The 15,914-nt window shown below is 38.9% G+C and overlaps 1 protein-coding gene and 1 long non-coding RNA gene across 2 annotated transcripts in view; one reads left to right on the top strand and one right to left on the bottom strand.

The window, feature by feature from the left end:
• YEATS2 (YEATS domain containing 2) overlaps positions 1-15,914 on the top strand; it is an 84,274-nt gene that overhangs the window by 66,272 nt on the left and 2,088 nt on the right. Inside the window, 9 exon segments of the mRNA XM_039850551.1 lie at positions 3,458-3,586; positions 4,107-4,205; positions 8,229-8,331; positions 9,201-9,274; positions 11,164-11,243; positions 11,929-12,130; positions 13,737-13,963; positions 14,855-14,929; positions 15,630-15,703. Coding sequence (XP_039706485.1) covers positions 3,458-3,586; positions 4,107-4,205; positions 8,229-8,331; positions 9,201-9,274; positions 11,164-11,243; positions 11,929-12,130; positions 13,737-13,963; positions 14,855-14,929; positions 15,630-15,703 — 1,063 coding nt within the window.
• On the bottom strand, positions 10,080-13,785 carry LOC120592853 (uncharacterized). Its single transcript, XR_005650220.1, has 2 exons — positions 13,637-13,785; positions 10,080-11,289 (listed from the first exon to the last, which is right to left on the bottom strand). It is a non-coding gene; the product is annotated as an uncharacterized LOC120592853 (long non-coding RNA).

Here is a 15,914-nt window from a genome sequence, read left to right on the forward strand (position 1 = left end):
ACACACACACACACGTCTGACATGTAGTAGCCATTATATAAATAATTGCTGCTGTTACCATTTTCAGTGTCATCATTGTTAGTCCATATTCCCTTCTCTGCAATTCTAAAATCTGTGAAACACAAAGGTTTGTTTGTTTGGGGTTTTTTTTTAATTTTATGGTGAAATCTCACCTCCAGACAGGCTGTTTGTGCTGCTTACCGTGAACATTTGTGTTTTGCCGCAGAAATATTAATGTGTTTAATTACATAGATGCCATGGGTTGATATAGTACACAGTATTGCTTCTCAAACTTGAGACATCAGTTTTGTTTTTCTACAGTCCAGTACAGACAGATACTTCTGTAAAATATAATAAAAATGTTGCAGCAGTGTCAAACTGTTACAAAAGTTTTTGAACACTTCTAATTTCTGTATTAATGTAACGGATTAATGTCTTATCATAGATTGACAACAATGTACCACCTGGCACTGATAAAAACTGAGTATCACTGAATGCCCCCACACAAACATACATAAATACACACACACACACACACACACACCCCTTAGTCCCTTGTATAAAAGATTGTGGTTATTGTTGTTCTTATTGTTGTTATTATCACTACATTCTATACGTGACTCTCAACCAAGCCCCTATGTCTCGTTTGCTTTGGGGTAGTTAGACCAAAAGGTTGAGGCCCGTATATTTTTCACATGACTTCTTCTTCCCAGTTCAAATTGATCAAGTTCTAGCATTGGGAGTGCTCACTGTATTAACTGAATGTTTGGAGACACTGTGTCAGGACTAGAGTAGAAATAGAAGGAATTATTGTTATGAAAAATGAATGCCCTCCCCTTTTCTGATTAGGTTCTTAATATGCAATAAATGAAGTCTCACTGCTTTAAGTTCTAGTTGCATGAGATGCTGCCGGTGAAATTTTCTGTATAATATTTTCATAAAGAATCAAAACTATTTCCTACTGACCATTAATTTTTTAATTAAAATTTTCATATGCATTAGAAACTATTTCAAACAAGTCAGTCGCCATTGTGACTAGAGCAGAGTAAACTCTCTTACTAGGAGTACTAAGAGATAAAGTCAGAGCAGTGGGGGCCAAATCACATACAACCTTTGTAAGTCATTTTAACAACTTTGACTTTTACCCCTAGGGAAGCCACTGGAGGGGTTTAAGCTAAGGAGTAACATAATCTGCCTTACCTTTTAACAGGATCACTGGCTGCAGCCTTTAGACTAAACTATGAGGCACAAAGTGGAAGCAGGGAACGGACCAAGAAGTAGACACTAAGAAAGAAAATTCAATGAGGTATCAGGGAGCCCCAGCAACATCAGACTACAAGGAGTTCCAGAAAGAAAACAGAAAATAGTGGGAAGGAAATGATCCAAGAAATGAAACAATTTATCCCAGAATTGAAGGGCACGGACTTCCAGGTTCAAAAAGGCACAGTGTCCAGCTCAATGAATGAAAGATGGTTCACACAGAGGCACTATTTGTTCACGAAATCAGAACACCAGGGACAAAGAGAAGATCTTAAAGCTGTCAGAGAGAAATAGAAAAGTTCAGAAATTCCATTATCATTGGGCTTCTCAGTAGCAATGCTGGAAGCTAGAATACTGCTTTTCAAAATTCTAGGGGAAAATTACTTTCAGTTTAAAATTCTGTAATCAGCCAGTACTGAGTGTGAAATATTATCTGCTTCAAATGTATTTCCTGTGCACCCTGTCTGGAGACATTGCTAAAATACATTTTACCAGAGTAAAAGTATAGACCAAGAAAGAGGAAGAAAGCAGGATCTAACACAGAAGGAAGGCAAAGGGGATTTCCAGGGCAGCAGTGAAGCTGTCCCCAGGTAGAGAGCTTTCCTGCAGGCCTGGAAAGCACAGTCTGACTTGGGGCAGACCAGAGAGCTCCAGGAAGCCTATCATAAAAGCTGGAACTGTAAATTATTGAGGAGATTTGACTATGTGGAGAATTGTATTAAGGGGTAGTTTATAGCATTCTTGAAGGAGGTGGGTAGTTTATAGCATTCTTAATATGATGTTGAAAGAGAATTAAGCAAATGAAAAAGGAAATTTTTAAGCTCAGAAGATAAAGTGGAATCATAACATTATGGTATTCTTTGGATCAATAGAGAACAATATTGTAGTATTAGGAAAGAAGGGTGCTTTAAAATGTTTATCTACCCTAGCAGTAAATCAGCATATAATGTTAAAATGTTACATCAAAATGAATCAAGGCCTATAATATACACATTCTTTTAAAAATACTGAGATAAATATTAAAAGAATGAATCAAAAGGGTTAAAAGTAGATGCTACTGGGGAATTAGATGAGGTTGGGGAGTTAGAGCAAAGGATGGCTACTTTTAGAAGCTTTTTAGCACTTTTTACTTTTCAACAGATAAGGATGTGATATTTTATTAAAAATAAGAATTTTAAAAATGTGAAAACACCAAGTCATTGTTGTACTCTCCAGGGGCACACCTCAGTAAGTACGTATAACTTAACTGATTTAGAACTTACGTATTCCAAAGAAAGATTTTCTTGTTTATTTAAGATTGTTCTAGAAAGTGCTTAAGATGATTCTTTAAACCAACTGCTTTCCAGTGCCTTAAAGTATCTTTAGCCACTGATGCTGTAAGTAGTTATGTTATAACCGTGTTTGTGTTGTGTCTTACGTGCTCTCTCACAATAAAAGCCCTTTGTCATTTTTTACTGATCCTCTGAATGCCTGGAATAGTTTTGTAATAGAAATAGGAATATGGAAATGGCCTTTAAAGGAAAGTGGGAGAAGATGATCCTTTATAAAATAAGTTGAGAATATTTGCTGTTTGAAAAATAGGGGCCGCACAGAGATGGGAAACTATAAGTTATGGTGAATAGATAGATAGGAGTATCAGATACAAAGGGATGGTGAGAAAGAGATGCAGATAAATTGGATGCAAAAGAGATGCAAATTAAAATGGACTCTGAGTGCTTTGAAACTAATTTTGGAAACATTCTCTAGGCGGTCAGGAGCCAGAGAAGGTTTTTAAGTAGGAAAATTACAATTATCCAAATCAATTAAAAAATTTATATTGATTTTGTACATATCGCAGCTATATACAAAACAAATAAATTGTCATAGAAAGAAAACATGGAAAAGAACTGTCTCAAAATATTTAATACTGGTTGTCTCTACAGTAGAACTTCGGGTGACTTTTTATCTTTTCTATAGTTCTGCTTTTCCAAAAATTTCTGTATTTGTGACTGTGGGATAAAAATAAATTATTATTGTCACACCATTGTTTAATTGTGAAATCTGCCACATCCATTGCCTCATGCTTCCAGCTTGGTTTATTGAAAGGCTAAATGTCCTACGAACTTCCTCTCATGTTAAAATAAGAATACTAAAGAGAGCAGGAACTTTAAGGAAGCATCTGATCTTCAGCTTGGCCTTATCTTCTAACTTATTTTAGGGCTGTTAAAGATTCACTCCAGTCAATCCAATCCCCAGCAGGCCGTCCTGACGATCCCCAGCCAGCTGAAACCACTCAGTGTAAATACATCTGGAGGTGTGCAGACTATCCTGATGCCTGTGAATAAAGGTAAGTCCTTCACCATGGGCCTACCATACTGTGGTTGTCTCCAGGTCTCTCTTGGGAGAAAGTCCGTATTTTCTCAGCTGATGACTGCTTCTTCCTTGTATGGCTTGCCCTTCACCTGTCACAGTATTCCATGGCACCTTGAACTCTACAGCACCAACTCTAGGACTGAAAGTAAAATTCAAATGATCTATTGGCTTCTAATAGCTGCCCATTTCTAAAGTTGAGTAGAGGAGGAACATTTTAAGCATTTATGAGAGCTCAGGTTAATTGGATTTTTATTTTCTTAGTTTAATGACAAGCCCTTATTTCCACAGTTGAAGGTAATGGCTCAGTTACCCTATAATACTAATAGTAAACAACATTATCAAAATCACTATTAAAAGAGGGCCTTATCATTTCCATTGTACTGATTGTTTTTGTGCTATTAGTTTAAAATGAGGCTATCACCTGGGAGTTGTATCATCCTCATTAAAATAATTTGTGTATTTCTTATATCCTCCTCTCCTTTTTTGCCTTTTAGTAGTTCAGTCATTTTCTGCCAGCAAATCACCTACCATTCTGCCTGTAGCTGCCCCAACTACAGTCGTCCCCAGCTCTACTCCAGCAACTGTTACAAAAGGTATGTAGTTTCTCATAATATATTTGCCCACAAGTTTTGTGCAAGGCATTACTGTAATCTGAGTCCCTTGAAGTTTCAGCATCTGTGAACCACCTCAAAAATACATACTGTTTGAATGGTGGACTCGACAGTAAGGGAAACAGCTATGTAAAGCATCATTTCTGTCTTCTAAGAACTTATAATCAGATTGAAGAGAGTTGCAGTAGACAGTTGATAACAACTGTAGAATAAATGATCTGGAAAGCGAATGCTGAAATAGCCTAGTCTAGGATGTCTGATCAGGGTTAGTAGGGTATGGAGGGGGATAGGACTTTGTATGGGACATGGATTGTAACCTGGACTTTAAAAGAGTGAAATATTTTTAGCTGTGGAGAGATCAAGGGGCATGCCAGATTAAGGAGACAGTAGAGACAAAGATCAGAAGGCTCGTTAGGGTAAATAGACCAATTAGACTCGTCTAGGATATATGGTAAAGGATCTGTGGTAAAGTTGTGATAAAGGAGGGTTAGGTAGGGCCAGGCTTTGGCAAGCTGGCAGTGACATTTTCGACTATTGAGTAGATTGAGATATAGTGCAGTGGATCAGAGCAACAGATTTTGACATCAGTAACATTTGTAGTAATGACGACAGCTACCATGTATAGCCTGATATATACCAGACACCGTGCTACCTGCTTTACATATATCACTAATTATCACAATACTTCAGGATAGTTATTATGCCCATTTTGCAAATGAGGAAACCGAAGTTTGGAGATGCTAAGTATATACTTCTCAAGTCTAGAAAGCTAGAAAACAGTGCAGTTGGAATTTGAACTACGTCTGCTTTTTAGGCATGCCAAGATCACTCATAATAGTCTCTAGAAGAGGTGGATTTGTAACTTAATAGCATGACCATCTGAAGCAGGGATTGGCCGACTAGTCTGCTGTTTATTTTTTAAATAACGTTTTATAGGCATACAGCCATGCCCATTCATTTATATATTGTCTGTGGATGGGCTCTGACCTCAGAGTTGAGTAGTTCCAACTAAGATCATGTCTCACAAAGCCTACAATATTTTACTGATTAGTCCTTTACAGGAAGTGTTTGCCAACTCCTGATCAAAAGAAAGCTCATGATAGAAATACTGGACCAGCATTTCTCCTCAATAGTAGGTATATGTCATAGGCCTTCCTTGTATAGACGCTGATTCAACTTATTTTGGACTGGGGCCAGAACATCTCTGTTTTGACTTTAATGAGGTAAAATTTCGTATAGTGAAATGCAAAGCATACCATTTGAAGAGTTAAACACATGTAAGCAACATCCCTTTTAAGATGTAGAAATTTCTATCACTTTGTGTCCCTTCCAGTCATTTCCCACCCCCATAGGCAACTGCTGTTCTGATTTCTATTACGATAGATTACTTGTGTCTGTTTTTTAACTTTATGAATGGAAGCACATGTATTCTTTTGTGTGTGGTTTCACTCATTCACCATAATGTTTTTGAGATTCATCCATGTTGTTGAGCAGTATTCCATATTGTAGGAATACACCATAATTTGTTTTTGCTTTTTTCTGTTGGTGGGCATTAGAGTTGTTTCCAGTTTGGGGCTATTATGTACAAGTCTTTGAGAGCATGTGTTTTCATTTTTCTAGTAGAATAGCTGTCTCAATCTGAAAATGCTGATCATATAATTCTGTAATTGTCCGAGTGTCAGAATCGGGTGGTACACTCGCACCTGTAGCATTGGGGTATCTGAACTTTTTCTGAGGACTTACTTTCGTTTCTTGAAGTCTTGGAATCACTAGGGATTGGAGGAATCTGTATTACTAACAGTGAAATTAGCAAGGTCACTCAATGTAAGTCAGTATACAAATAAAAATAATTTTAATTTCTACATAGAAATTAAATGCTAACAACCTGCTAAACATTTCTGAGAGAAATGAAAAAGACCTAATTGGAAGGTTATTAATAAATTATAAGTAATTTGTTATAAATATAATGCATTATATTAATTTAATGAAAGAGCTGAAGTTATCAATTCTCCCACAAAAATTGACATGCAGATTCAGTACAGTCCCAGTCAAAAACAGTGTTGTTTTTGTGTGTGCATGGAAATTGACAAGCTAAGTCTAAAATGTATAAGGAAAGCCAAAGGCTTAGAATAGCCGACCAGTGTTAAAGAACAAAAAACTAGGGGACTTAGACCACCAGAGATATATACCGTTAAGCTGCAGTAATTGATATAGCATGATATTGGTTCGAAAATAGACAGGCTAATGGAACAGAAAAGAGACCCCAGAAATAGACTCATACGTATATAGTGTCACCTGATTTATGACAAATGGTCTTTTCAGTAAGTAGTGCTGGGTTAATTGGATATATCCATTTGGGAAAACAGTGGGCCTTGGCTCCTACCTTAAACCATAAACAAAAATTAATTCGAATTGGGTCATAGACCTAAATGTGAAAGGTAAAACAATAAAGCTTCTAGATGAGAATATCTTCAAGACTTTGCGCACAGAACACACAAGAAAGCCATAAAAGAAAAGATTGGTAAATTAGACTTTATTAACATTGGAAACCCACTTCATCAGAGGGACAAAATTAAGAGTGAAAGTCAAGCTACAGACTCAATATTTGCGATAGATATATATCTAACAAAGGAGTCACATACAGAGCATATACAGAATTTCTAAAATTCAATATGAAAAAGACTGACACTTTTTTAAAGATCAAAAAATGTGATACGAAAAGTTGTTTGATCTTGTCATCAGGGAAATGCAAATTAAAATCATAGTGAGATACTAGTCTATCACCAAAATTAAAAGGATGGGAAACACCGAGTGTTGGCAGAGATGTGAAACAACTGTAACTTGCACACATTGTTGGTGGGACTAAACATTGATATAATCACGTTCGAAAGCAGTTTGACAGTTTCTAATAAAGTTTTACATACATCTGCCCTCCGTTCCAGCAAATACACTTCTAGGAAATGTGTGCTTATGTCCACCAAATGACATACAAGAGTGCCCATCACATGTTATTTTTAATAACTAAAAAGATGCTGATGCAGACAATTATGTACAGCATGATTCCAGTTACATGAAATTCAGAGTGGACAAAAAGTGTCGGGAGGAACTGTCAAAAGCTTAGGGGAGCCTAGTTGAGCAGTGGAAATACTGTCTTACCTTGATTTGAGTGTGAAGGACATGGGTGTATACATATGTAAAATTTATCGACCTATATATTTCATTTTTGTGTACTGTATGCTAGTTATGTATCAGTAAAAAGGTGGAGAATGTACTAGTATATGAAACTACTGAAAGATATTGAGTAGAAAAATGATACTAAAATGTCCCTTTAGGAAAATTTTCTGGTGCTGGTGTATAAGATCGAGTGTATAGAAAACAGATTGAAGGTAGGGAAGCTGATACAGAAGCAGTAGTGTGTGGTCAGAGTTTTTTGATCAAAGAAGACTATAGAACTAAAGGAAGACATGTGCATGCATCTATCTTCCATCAATAGATTCAATAATATTGAAAGCCTAATGTGATTAGCTTGGATATTTCCTAGCACAGAGGATCTGATTTCTGCTTCCTGCCTTATATCTTAGAACACTGAAATAATGCTGAAAGTTGATAAACTGAGCTAGAGGGATGATATCCAGAAGGATATTAGAACTTAGGAACAGGCCAGTGTTGTATTTTAATGTGGCATTGTTCAGTGCATGTGTGTGTGTGTGTTCATTCTTACATAGCGATGTCGTTGGCCCTTTCAGAACTGTCTAAGAAGCCATTTTATTGCCCTGCCTTGTCATGAGCTGAGTTGCTCCCCATGAGATCCAAGCTAACAGTTCTTCCTTTGTCTGCCGACCCTGTGATGATAGGCGCCATCTCAGTCCCCTGGCTGTGTCCCTGCAACAGCTGGTGTGGCAGTTTCCTCACTGAGTTTGAACGGAAGGGCTTTTGTTTCTGCCTACACGTGTCCTTGCATCATTGAACCCTAACAGCTCTCTCTTTGTTGCGCTTCCCTCATAGTGAAGACCGAACCAGAAACTCCTGGGCCAAGCTGCCTCTCTCAGGACGGTCAGACAGCAGTGAAAACAGAAGAAAGTTCTGAGCTGGGAAACTATATCATTAAGTAATTATTTCAGCCCTTTCTCTAAGAGATTAGTTGTGCTTTGGATGTTTTTATGATACGTTTTAAAAACCATGCCTGCTGCAGTTGACTATGTATAAGGTTATGTGTGTATAGAGATAAGCCCCTTAATGGATGGAAACCTGTGTGCAGTGAACAAGTATTACCACCTGATATGATGCACACCCAGCTCAAGCGTCTTATTTTACACATTGATGTGAGCTGGAAGTGACACTTGATTTGTCGCCTCAGAAGCCTCAGGTGGAATTATAGATCTCCAGTTGAGTTTGCTAGCATGTACCTTCTTTGAGGAATCCTTGGGTATGAAATTTCTCATGATACAGTTACTTAGGTGTGTACACATTTTTTGTCCAAGTAGCCACACACCTGCCTAATCTTAACCCTTTTCATGGGCCTTATGCACTCATTGCTTCTTCTAGAAATACTTCATGAGATTTTACAATTTCCATATTGGGAACCCACCTCTGACCACATATTTTGATGTATCTCAGACTGCTGGGGACATGAACTATAATGGCTCTAAGGCATTTATATGATAGAATTTTCTGCCATAGTGGCAGTCACACTGAAAAAAGACTGTGTGGCTCTTTATAAATATAGATAAAATAAAATGTGATATTTTCATAATTTGCCATTCCTGAGGTCTCATCTGTTTATTTTAGTCTTGATGTTTTCTTTTTAAGCATAGAATGATCTTCGTTTGTAAAGGAGGCTATCTGTGGAAGAAAACATCTGCCAACATAGTTGGTTTAGTGTTAATTACTTCAGAAAGGGAGAATATGTACATAAATTCATGTGTGTAAATGGCTAGAAGCTGCTACAACCTTAATTTTCTTTTCTTTTATCCTCAGGATAGACCATTTAGAAACTATCCAGCAACTCTTAACAGCAGTTGTAAAGAAGATCCCATTAATCACTGCAAAAAGTAAGACGATTATTCTAAATATATGGATGCATTTTTTTTTAAAGCTGTGAACTACTTAGGATATTGAGTCAACTTGAAGCACTTGAATTATAAATTAAAACATGTGGTCGTTATCTTAGGAGGCTTTCACTACAGCTGCAGCTCATGTGCAGGGTTTTAGAATTCAAAATTTCTTGGTCAACCAGTTAGTCTTTCACTGTCTTTACTCTATTTGATCTGTAGAAGGAATTTTTTGCATTTATTGTTGTATGTAAATCATAAATCTGTTCTGTGTATAATTAAAACTGTATTAGCTCTTAATGTTTATTAATAAGGAAAGAAATTAAAATTTGCCTATAATGTGCCAGATTGTGCAGGCTCATTACTTTTACTCTCTTATTTAATCACAGCCTCTTGTGGGATAGGTGATGTCATCTCTGTTTTACAGATGAGAAAATCGAGGATGAGCAAAGTTAAGTAATTTGCTCGAGATCATTAGCGGTGGGCGATGAGGCAGTTCTGTTTGACTCCAAAGCCATTTGTCTCTCCTCTACCACTCACTTTCCTCACTTTGCAGAAATGTGTGATGATCACGACCTCCAGCAGTGAAGTCTTCTCCAGCACTGCCCATTGTTAGCTAGACTGAATAATTTGCTTCTCAGCCCCGGTTGTCCTGACAGAATCAACAACCCTTACCGAGGGGCAGACAGCCTTTGGGTGCTTAGGGGTGTGTCTCGCCCGGGAACATGTAGAGAGACAAGATGAAGATTATCATATTGCATTCCTGGGAATATGAAAATGATAAGCCAAGTACAGACTATGTTGCTTTTTTCCAAATGTAATAGCAAAGAAATTATTATTTTTTTTCTTGGTTGAAATTTGAGCAGTCATTTTTGAGGTAGTTCAGAGTAAACTTTCAGTGACATTTTCCTAGCCCAGCAGAACAAAATTCAAAAGTCTTTCTCCTCTCCTTCCCCGCTTTTTAGGATTTAGATACAAATACAAAATATTAAAGCTAGAAGGCAGTTCAGAAACCATCTTTCCCACCGGTCTATTTTATAGATAAGAAAATTGAAGCCCAGGGAGGTTATGTAGGTTGCCCAAGGCCACTCACTGAATTAATGGCAGGGCCAAGGCTAGATCTCAGATCTCCTGGTTCCTAGTAGAATGCCATTTTCACTTATTTTAATAGCTTCATGGCAGTAGATTACCTTTCTCTACCAAAGAAGCTGATTTCCCAAGGAGAGATGTTTTGAGTACACACAAATGAGATGTCTTCTCTTTTAAGGAGCCTTTCTGTGTTACGTTGCATCTGAACTTGCCCAGTAAGGAACATATTCCAATAAAGAGGTCTAAAGAAACTTTTGGACATGGCTCGAGCAAATAAGATTTGATTTAAATCATAACAATTTTTAAAGTAATAAATATGAAAAGCTAGTTGAGCAGGCCTCATGGTGAATAATCCCCCCTTTTTCTATACTCATCTTGCAAATGTGGCTTTTCTGAAAATTTGAGGCCCTGTACCTTGTCTTCAGCAACTGGTAATGATATTGTTGCAAATGTCAGGGCTCCAGCAAGTTCACTTTTGTTGTAGCAAGTGGGAGACTGATAAGAAACAGTGAAGGGTCACTAATAGCTTTGGCAGCAAAACATGACAAGGTGTGTATCACTGGAGGCAGTTACGTGCATCTCAGGGGCATTCAATAGATTCTTGCACTGATCTGAATGACCAAGAATCCACTTGCCCTTTTTATTTTCTCTATTATCTCTAAGTAATGGAAATATTGAGGAAGTTATTGTAACTAAAATTGCAGCAGAGTTTCTTTTTTAAAAAATAAAGTTTGGTTTGCCGTGTAGGGAAAAAAAACATACCAATTTTATTCAGAATTTGCTGGATATGTGCATTCTAGGTGAAGATGCCAGCTGTTTTTCTGCAAAGTCTGTGGAGCAGTACTATGGCTGGAACATTGGAAAGAGGAGAGCTGCCGAGGTAATCCCATGTCTGCCTATTTGATATTCAGGCCACCACTGAAAGCCTGCAGGGAGAAAAGAACCAAAACACATGTGCATTCTGGCTGCCTCTGTAAACCTTGTCGAATGGAACAGTGATAAAATTTGCAGCATATTTTGTTCAATATTTGATGGTAGAATTTTTTCCTCTGTTAAAAATCTCATTCTTCAAAGACTTATAGCTAGCCTTTGAAGGTCTCCTTTCTTTTCTTCTATTGGTAAAATTTTCTAAAGTTTTTTACGGATTTCAGTATATTAAAATTAAATCAAGTGTTCATTGAGTGCTTACAGCGTGGCAGCTACTATGCCAGACGGTGGGGTTGTAAGAGGAAAGAACGCGTACAAAGGCATGCTTAGGAAGCTACGGGGAAGTCAGTGTGATGGGTTCAGGGAGGCTGGGGAGGGAAGGGAAAGAGGAGGTCATACGTTGAGACCCAGTGGAAAACCTTATAGGCCAAACTTTTGAGATCCATTTTATTTTATAAGCATTAGGTAGAAATTCTTACACTTATTTTTTTTTAAACTGAGGACTAGCACAATCAAATTTGTTTTCCTTAGAAAAAAATGATTCTAACAAGTTAAGTTAGCATAGTGATTTACAGTAGGGTGATTTGAACACACTGCTGAGTTGAATTTGATTATGGTTCAAAAAAATTTTTTTTTAGTGGCAAAGAGCAATGACAATGCGAAAAGTCTTACAGGAAATACTGGAGAAGAATCAAAGATTTCACCACCTGACTCCCCTTAAAACCAAGCACATTGCTCACTGGTGTCGTTGCCATGGCTACACCCCACCTGACCCGGAGAGCCTGAGGAACGATGGGGACTCTATCGAGGATGTGCTGACCCAGATCGACAGCGAGCCGGGTAAGCCTTCAATGGGACTCGCTGAGCAGCAGCAGCAGCCAGAGGGGTGTTTGCGTGGAACACTCTCATCTCTTCAGCCTCCATGGTTCTGGGACCCCTTCAGTCCTAGCATTTACTAGGACTCGAAAAGTTACTGTGGAGGACAGGAACCTTTGCTCACCTCTGACCATGTGTCCCGTCTCCTTTCCCTGCCAGTACAACCCCTACAGAAGTATCCGTGCCCAAGAGTCCCGAGTGTCATGCCCCAGCCAGGAATGTGCTGGCCCAGACTATACAGTGGGCACACACTGTCTGCTCAGGAGTCCCCCTCCTCTTCTTGGAAGATTTTGCTAATCCACCTCCTTTCCTCCAGGTAGCAGTGACTTCTTCCTTCGTGACCTTATAACCCCTCAAAGACGAGTCTGTCCAGTCTCCTTAAAGACGGGGACACTGTCTTATCTGTTACTTTATTTTCAGACCTAGCTAGGAAGTGCACGACTCAGTATTGGAGGCATAGACGTTAATACTTAGTAGCATAGCAGACAAAATGAATTGTTTTATGATAAAGACATAAGCGGTTGCTGTATCGGGGGAGCAGGGCTTGTATGGGAAAATATTTTGAGTTTTACTTTAAAGAATAAGAAGGGTTGTTTTCTCCTCCCAACCCCTTTTCTGTAGAAAAACAGAAGCTCCACCTCCCTGACTGAGGGAAGCTAGAGCACAGGGAGGGTGTAGAGGTTCCTTTAAGACTTAGCACAAGTCCCATTTTCTCCATGAAGCTTTTCTGGGACCCTAATGTGGGATGACCTCTCCTTTCTCTTCTCCCCAGCAGCACTTAATATCAGAACCTTGAGAGTTTGTCAGATTTATATATCTTTGGAGAGCAGCCACCATGTTAATCACTTCCGTGCTTCACTGGTAGTATATGTAGAGCACGATACTTTACATACACTGGGCTTTTTGTTAATATGCCTGATTAATCAGTGAGCGCCCAGTCAGTAAAACAGAAGAAGCCAGGAACTGGATGTCCTGCCATCATCCTGCTGGGTGCCCATAAGCCCATCTTGTACCTGGTCTGGACCTCATTTATTCATCCATAAAATGAAAGGGGTGCACGGAAGGCCCTTCTGGCTTTAAAGTTCTGATATTCTTTGTTAGCCTTTGTATAAGTCAACTTAATAAAGACTGGATGCAATGTGTACACTAAAATGTTAGCAATATTGATCTCTGAACAGTGACAATACGGGTGATTTTTATTTCTTTACTGTGCATTTCTAAATTTTCTACATTTAAAATATGAAAATTAATTTAGTCATTAACATTTGAGAGCGGAGAGATGGTCTTCTTTTTGGTGGCACGTCAGAATTGTGTACTGTCTGTTTTGTCTCAGGTTGCAGTCTCATCACATACATCTTAACATAAGATGCCTGTCTCTGTGTTTGTCTACTCAGTGAATTAGTAGTTCTCATACTCAGAGATCCGTAGAATCTTAGAACCGGAGGGAAGGTCAGCTCTCTTGATACTTACCCCCTTCTTCTCTGGGTCTCAAACTGTGGGACTTGTAGAGATGGTAAGCCCTTGTCTTTTGTCACCACAGCTCTCATAATACTGATTACCTCTCATTTAGAGTGCCCATCATCATTCTCCTCTGCTGACAACCTCTGCCAGAAACTGGAAGACCTGCAACAGTTTCAGAAGAGAGAGCCAGAGAATGAAGAAGAGGTGGATGTACTCAACCTCTCAGAGCCATTACAGATAAACATCAAAAAAGAACAGGAAGAGAAACAGGAAGAAATGAAATTGTACCTGCCACCAACACCAGGGTCTGAATTTATTGGCGACATCACACAGAAGGTAGGGGCTGTGGCCTGTGGTGTTGCTAGATCACAAACCAGGTGTGAGATGCTCAGACATTTGGCCTTGTAAACTAACAGCAGACTTTTCTGGTGAAGCAAATGTGTGATTTACTTCTGCCTGATAAACTCGGGGTATGCTTTCTGGGCACCCACCTTCCCACACCAGGGCCCTTGGGTAAGAAATTAATTACATGTGAAAAGGCCGCTTGTTGAACATGGAACTGTAGCAAAGAGCTAGATATAGACAGTTTTTTACTTTTCTTCTCCCTTTTTCTCATTTGCCACAATAGAAACACCTTTCTGTCCTGAGGCATGTCATAATATTTCAAGCCCTACTTCAAAAGTTAAGCTTTCTCTGGCATTGTTATTGCCCCCAAGTGTTCTGCCTGTGGTGTGGATGCACCTTATGGTACAGGAGAGAGTTAGTTACCCACCTCTGATGGAACTTAGCAGCTCTTCAGCATCTGCCACCTGCACAGCTGCTTCAAATCCAAAGTGAAAGGCATTGTTTGTTTTCACTTTTAGGAGGATATGAAAAATGGGGCAAGATGCAATTTCCAAGTATATCTTCATCACCTTTTGTAAATAAAGCCTTAGAGTCTGGTTCTAGGCTTTCCAGTATATTGATCCCACTGTCAGAATTCATGGCAAATCCTGACTGTGTTCTCCCGTGAAGGGGATTTGGGGGTAAATGCAAGATTCTAACAACATTCACTCAAAAATGGAGAAATTGAGTAACATATTCTTCATGAACTCCCCATGAATTTTGTCCAGAACGTTTTATTCTTCCAACCAGACATCTCTTTGCATGTCAGAGAAGTGTGCTTGTTTGGAGAGAGGTGGTATTAATGTGGAAATAGGAACAAATGGCTTTCTTCGGCTTTTTCAGATTGGAATCACACTGCAGCCTGTGGCGCTTCATAGGAACGTGTATGCATCAGTGGTAGAGGACATGATTTTAAAGGTGGGTGTCAGCTGGCAGCAGAGGGGCCAGCCAGGCAGGGCGGTCTGAATGCCAGGCTGTTTTGAGTAAGGAGGGATAAATACAGAAACAGAATGGAGATGACAAGTTTTAAGGTTTCAGGCTTAAAGTTTTTTTTTTATTTTTTTTTATTTTAAATGAACTAAATTATGGTTCCTCTGAATGTTGAAGCACCTCCAATAAGAGTTTCTTTGCTGATGTTACTCTAATAATATTTATTAGTGCCATTTCAAGTGCTTTTTAAGTAGTCTGAGGTGAGAGTCAGTGCTCTTATTTGAGGAGGTGACAGAGTAGGTGACAGAGGCAAAGCCTTGGATTTTCTCCACATGTCACAATAGCAGCAGAGAAACAGCCACACTGTCCCATCACTGAGCAAAGTGATAACAAAAACCAGTTTCTTTACCCAGCATCCTTTAAGCTCAGCAGTTCCTTTCCTGGTGGGTCGCCTCCCATAGCAGGGTACCTCGCAAATAACCCTCAGTTATTTTGCTTGAAAACATCTGATTAATGAAAATTAGTCACATTCATAATTTCTCAGAGTCATGGCTCCTATCATTCCTTAAGGACTTTTGATCCTTAGGTTCAGTTTTCAAAGTCTAGGGTATGAGATGGGGTCAGATGCATCCCTTCTTGCCTGAAAGCAGATGCTTGTTTTTGAGAGTAACAGCATCTTCTGTTGTAGGCTACGGAGCAGCTGGTGAATGACATCCTCAGACAGGCTTTGGCAGTTGGATACCAGACAGCATCCCACAACAGGTACCGTTATCGCTTCAGTCCGTGGTCTAACTCCATCTCCCATCTTTCCAAGAGACAGGAAGTATCGTTCCAGAGTACTGCAGTGCTTTGACTCAGCTTTCATTCTGCTAAGACTGAATTACAAAAATATCGTTGTTGTACTCTATACTTTACTTCCTCTTTTCTCAGTCTTCAGTTTTTTTTTCTTAATCTTGAATTCAACCAGCTTCTT

Source organism: Pteropus medius, unplaced genomic scaffold (genome assembly GCF_902729225.1).
Source record: "Pteropus medius unplaced genomic scaffold, Ma_sr-lr_union100, whole genome shotgun sequence".
Lineage (NCBI taxonomy): Eukaryota > Metazoa > Chordata > Mammalia > Chiroptera > Pteropodidae > Pteropus > Pteropus medius.